At 38.2% G+C, this 5,028-nt stretch overlaps 1 protein-coding gene across 1 annotated transcript in view; it reads left to right on the top strand.

Moving 5' to 3' along the window:
* Positions 1-5,028, top strand: part of PLD1 (phospholipase D1) — a 193,482-nt gene that overhangs the window by 161,697 nt on the left and 26,757 nt on the right. Inside the window, exons 23-24 of the mRNA XM_015564187.1 lie at positions 312-425; positions 2,865-2,914. Of these exons, the coding sequence (XP_015419673.1) occupies positions 312-425; positions 2,865-2,914 (164 nt within the window). The remainder of the gene's footprint in view (positions 1-311; positions 426-2,864; positions 2,915-5,028) is intronic.

The raw sequence follows: 5,028 nt of genomic DNA, 5'->3' as shown, positions 1-5,028 counted from the left end.
CACCTTCCATGGGATCAAGCAAGGCTTTCTTGCGGTGAATTTTGAACTAGGAGGATTATGTTGTGGGTACAATTCCCACTTGACTGCCAAGGTCACTTATTTTTCAGTTTGTTATGAACTGTTAGCCTGGAAAATAGCTCTGGCCTCCAGTCCAAAAGCAGCCCTGAAAGCCTTGAAATGGGATAGAATGCACTGTAGGAAGCCATCGGCTGAGTCTCTAAAATCATGTGAGAGGCTTGGCTGGCATTTTAAACTGTTACTGTATGTATCTTTTTGTTGTTGTTGAATCTGTCTGCCCCTGATTTTTGCAGGGAAGGCCGGAGATACCGGGTGTATGTTGTGATACCGCTTCTGCCAGGGTTTGAAGGAGACATTAAAACGGGCGGAGGAAACGCTCTCCAGGCGATAATGCACTTCAACTTCAGGTGCCAGAATCCTAATGTGGTCTGTTTTCAGCTTTCAATCGCCCATGCCCATAAGCTGGTGAAAGGAATGGAAATATTTGTCCACATCTATTCAGTGGAGTGTTGAACAAATGAACACTTTTCTGTTTTTACTCTGAATCCTGGCCTGTTTACTAGTTGGTAAAATTCAAATAGAACATAAAATCATAAAGGGTAGGCCTATGACACATGGCAAGTATAAAAAAAACTAAAATACTAGTCTCGTTTATATTTGTTGCCTAGTATATATGTATATATAATATTTATAATATATATAAAATATATAGTATACTTTTATATATTATATAAAATATATGTATAAAAATATATATACCTATTGATTTTTAAATTATTGTTAAAGCTACCAAATAGTTACTGAATTTTCTATATTATTTGCAGTTATATAGAAAAAATGCTTAAAATGCTATGATTTGTGCAAGTTTGTTTATGATTTTCTAGGTAGTAAATCCTTCAACAAGGTTGTAATAATAGTCTCTACTAGATGCATGAAGGTTCTTTCCTAGCTCCTGAAATTTTAATTCTTTTTCTCTACCACTTTTAGCTAAAATTATAGGGAAAGTGGTTAAGTTCTATTCTTGATATTCTAAAAAGCAGTGAATAGGCACTGCTCAAAAAGACACTTGAGCCCTGGCTGGTTTGGCTCAGTGGATAGAGTGTTGGCCTGCGGACTGAAGGGTCCTGGGCTCGATTCTGGTCGAGGGTGCATGCCTGGGTTGCAGGCTCAATCACCAGTGGGGGGCATGCAGGAGGCAGCCAATCCATGATTCTCTCTCCCTCTCCCTTCCTCTCTGAAACCAATAAAAAATATATATATATATTTTTTAAAGGCACTTGAGGCTTCAGCCTTGGCCAGTGGAGCATCATGAAGAAGGTTGAGGGGGACTAGCTGGTGGACAGTTGGGGAGAGGCGGTTTCTCTCTGGGTCACGTAGCTGGGAAAGAGAATAGGAGTGAAGAGGCAGTGGACAGCCTGGGCATGGCTCCAGGTCCCAGCTATAAGCTCTGTAACCTGAAATACAAAAGAATCCTACTCAAGATCCCACTTTTAATAACACAAAGCAAAGAACAGAATCTGGCTATTTTCTTTTAATAGCCCTTGTTTCTCAAAGTGCCTGTAGTCAACCACTTTTATAATCAAAGCTTTTTTAGAGGACAAAGGAGACCACACAGAAAACCCAGTATATAGAGCAAAAAAGGGTTTGGAGCCTTCGTCAAATTAGGGGTGAGGGCTTAGATGCCTTGCTACTGGTTCCCCCTTCCTAGTGGAACCCCGTGTAGGATCTGAGGATCTTCTGTGCACAGTTTGAGTATCCCATTGTGGTGGAAATATATATATATATATATTTTAATCTTTGTATTTTATTCAGACTTTTCAAGCTTCTGTCTGTCTGCTGGGGTTTCAAGTAAAGATTTTTTTTGGTTTGTCTCTTCTTGAGGAATTTTGCCTGGTTACAGTATAAGAGAACTTTAACTGCGGTTTGGTCTCTACACTCAGATTGCAGATTTGCCCATTTCTACTATTATCTGATTTATAACATGATAAACAAAGCTTTTCAAGTATTTAAGGCCCTGACATAATGTTTAATCAGCTATTAACTACCTTATTTGCCATTCTAATGTTATTTTTGGAATATTGTCAATTGTAATTATTTTTTGTGATTATTTTCTTGGGTTTGAACAAGCTGAATAAAATAACATGCTTGGCTTTTGTTCAGCAACTAAAACTATAACCTTTTATTATGCAAAACATCTCTATTTGCTGGCTTAATCTTTAATGATATCAGCATTTCCCAGGCATAACTGTATTTTTAATTACGTTCATAAAGCAAGCAGATGGAGCACAGGATTTTTTGTTTTGTCAGTCTTTACAATTCATAGACTGTTATCAGAGTCTTGAGAAACAAAATCACTAATAATCAGTTATTTGAGACTATATTTTCACTTTTAAGGGGTTTGCCAACTTTACAGAGAGCACAAGTATAATAGTTTCTTTAATTATAAAATTATTCTGCTAAAATTTTGCCCTTTTTACCTTTGAAGGCAATGTGATTCTATAAGTATTCTTATCTATTGAGGCATTCTAAATTTATCTTCACTGTCAAGAAATTTCCTAAAAAGGAAAATTCATTCATAATCCATCTTTTAAAAATAACATCTATCTGAAATAAATTTTATAATTTCTCCTTTTACCCACCTCAAAACAACTACCTTGTTCCATCAGTAGCATTAAAAAAGTGGTAGTTATTGTTTTCATGTTTTAGATTTTTTTAAAAAAATGTATGTAGCATCTTTTCTCAAAAGCACTTGTTCTGTTTTTACCTGGATTAGGACTAAATCCTGCAAATTGGGATTAGTTCCTTTGCAACCTCCATAATGATTTTCTTTCTTTACATATTTTTAGGACCATGTGCAGAGGAGAAAATTCCATCCTTGGACAGTTAAAAGTAGAGCGTAAGTAACTGCTTTTCTTTTCCTCCATGGCTGTTTTGGCAATTCTGAGAATTGTCATAATTTGACCTGTCTGACAGTTTGAAAGTCATTAAAACAACTAGTTTAACTATGTTCAAAGAACTAAAGGAAATGGTATGTAAAGAACTAAAGGAAGTATAAAAACAAAATCTCAATTAGAGACTATGGAAAAGGAGAATTTTTAAATTAAAATATTTCCATAAAAGTCTTTTTATAGAAAAAGAAGTAATGACATACAGAGTGGAGCAAAAGTAATAATACAAGAGTAAAGTCTGCATTTCACAGACTTTAGTCTGCATTTCACAGACTTTAGTTGGGAGTCTAAACCTACTTTTTCCCATCCCTGTATAAATTTTGAAGTTGAAAAGCATAATAACCAAAATAAAATGCACATTAGAGGGGCTCAGTAGTAGATCAGAGCAAGCAGAAGAATCAACAAACTTGATGATAGGTTCATTGAGAGTATTCAGTCTGATGGGACAGAAAAGAAAAATAATGGAGAAAAATGTATAGAGCCTTAGGGACCTGTAAAACATCACGAAGCACACCAGCATAAGGGAGTCCCAGAAGGAGAAGAAAGAGAAAAAAGTGCAGATAGAATATTTAAAGAAATAACAACTGAAAACTTCCCCCAACACATGAATCTACACATCCAAGAAGCTCAAAAAAATCTAAGTAAGATGACTTTAAAAAGATCTACACCAAAACAATCATAATCAAAATAGTGAAAGACAAAGATAAAAAGAGAATCTTGAAAGCAGCAAAGGTGAAGCAAATAATCAGTAAGATTAATAACCAATTTCTGATCAGAAACCATTCTTTCATTTTTTATAATGTCCTTTATAACAAAAAAAAATGTTTATTTTTGATGAAATTTATCTATTTTATTGGTTTTTGTTTTTGGTGTACAATCCAAGCAACCATTGCTGAGTCCATTATGGAAGAAAATGTTTGTAAAGCATATATCTAGTAAGGAATTGGTATCCTGAATATATAAAGAACATTTAGAAGTCAACAATAAAAAGAATAATTCAATTTTAAAATGGGCTAAGGTGGAGCTCCAGTGGCACAATCGGTTAGCGCGCGGTACTTATAAAATGGGCTAAGGATCTAAGTAGACATTTCTCCAAAGAAGATATACGAATGGTCAATAATCACATGAAAAGATGCTCAACATCACTAGTCATTAGGGAAATTCAAATAAAAACTACAAGATACAACTTCATACCCACCAGAATGGCTATAATTTAAAAAATAAAAAAGTCATTGAAAGAATATGGAGATATTAGAACCCTCATATGGCACGTTACTGTTGGGAACTCAAAACTATTCAAGCTCTTTAGGAAGCAGTTTGATAATTCTTCAAATATTGAAAAGGGAGTTACCATATAATCCAGCAATTCTGCCCCATAGTACATACCCTAGAGAGTGGAAAACATATGTCCACACAAAAACTTGTACTTGAATGTTTATAGCATCATTATTTATAATAGCCCCAAAGTGGAAGCAGCACAATATCCATTAGTTGATGAATGTAGAAAGAAAATGTGTTTATCCATACAATGGAATATTATTTAGATACTAGGGGCCCGTTGCACGAAATTCGTGCACTTGGTGTGTGTGGGGGGGGAGTGTCCCTCAGCCCAGCCTGCCCCCTCTCACATACTGGGAGCCCTCAGGCGTTGACCCCCATCACCCTCCAATTGCAGGGGCCCCTTGCTGCCCAGGCCTGATGCCTCTGGCACAGGCATCAGGCCTGGGCAGGGGATCCTCATTTCCCCCCATCACTGGCTCTGCCCCCCACCCAGGCCTGATGCCTCTGGCCCAGGCGTCAGGGCTGGGCAGGGGACCCCCAGCCCCCTCCGATCGCTGGCTCTGCCCCTTGCCCAGGCCTGATGCCTCCGCCAGAGGCGTTGACCCCATCACCCTCCAATCGCAGGATCAGCCCCCTGCCCAGGCCTGACGCCTCTGACAGAGGGGACCCTCATTTCCCCCCATCACTGGTTCTGCCCCCAGCCCAGGCCTGATGCCTCTGGCCCAGGCATCAGGCCTGGGCAGGGGACCCCCAGACCCCTCCGATTGCTGGCTCTGCCCCT

Source organism: Myotis davidii, unplaced genomic scaffold (assembly GCF_000327345.1).
Source record: "Myotis davidii unplaced genomic scaffold, ASM32734v1 scaffold115, whole genome shotgun sequence".
NCBI classification, from domain to species: Eukaryota; Metazoa; Chordata; class Mammalia; order Chiroptera; family Vespertilionidae; genus Myotis; species Myotis davidii.
The sequence above is the reverse complement of the archived record's forward strand: the minus strand, read 5'-3'. Positions and strand labels throughout refer to the sequence as shown.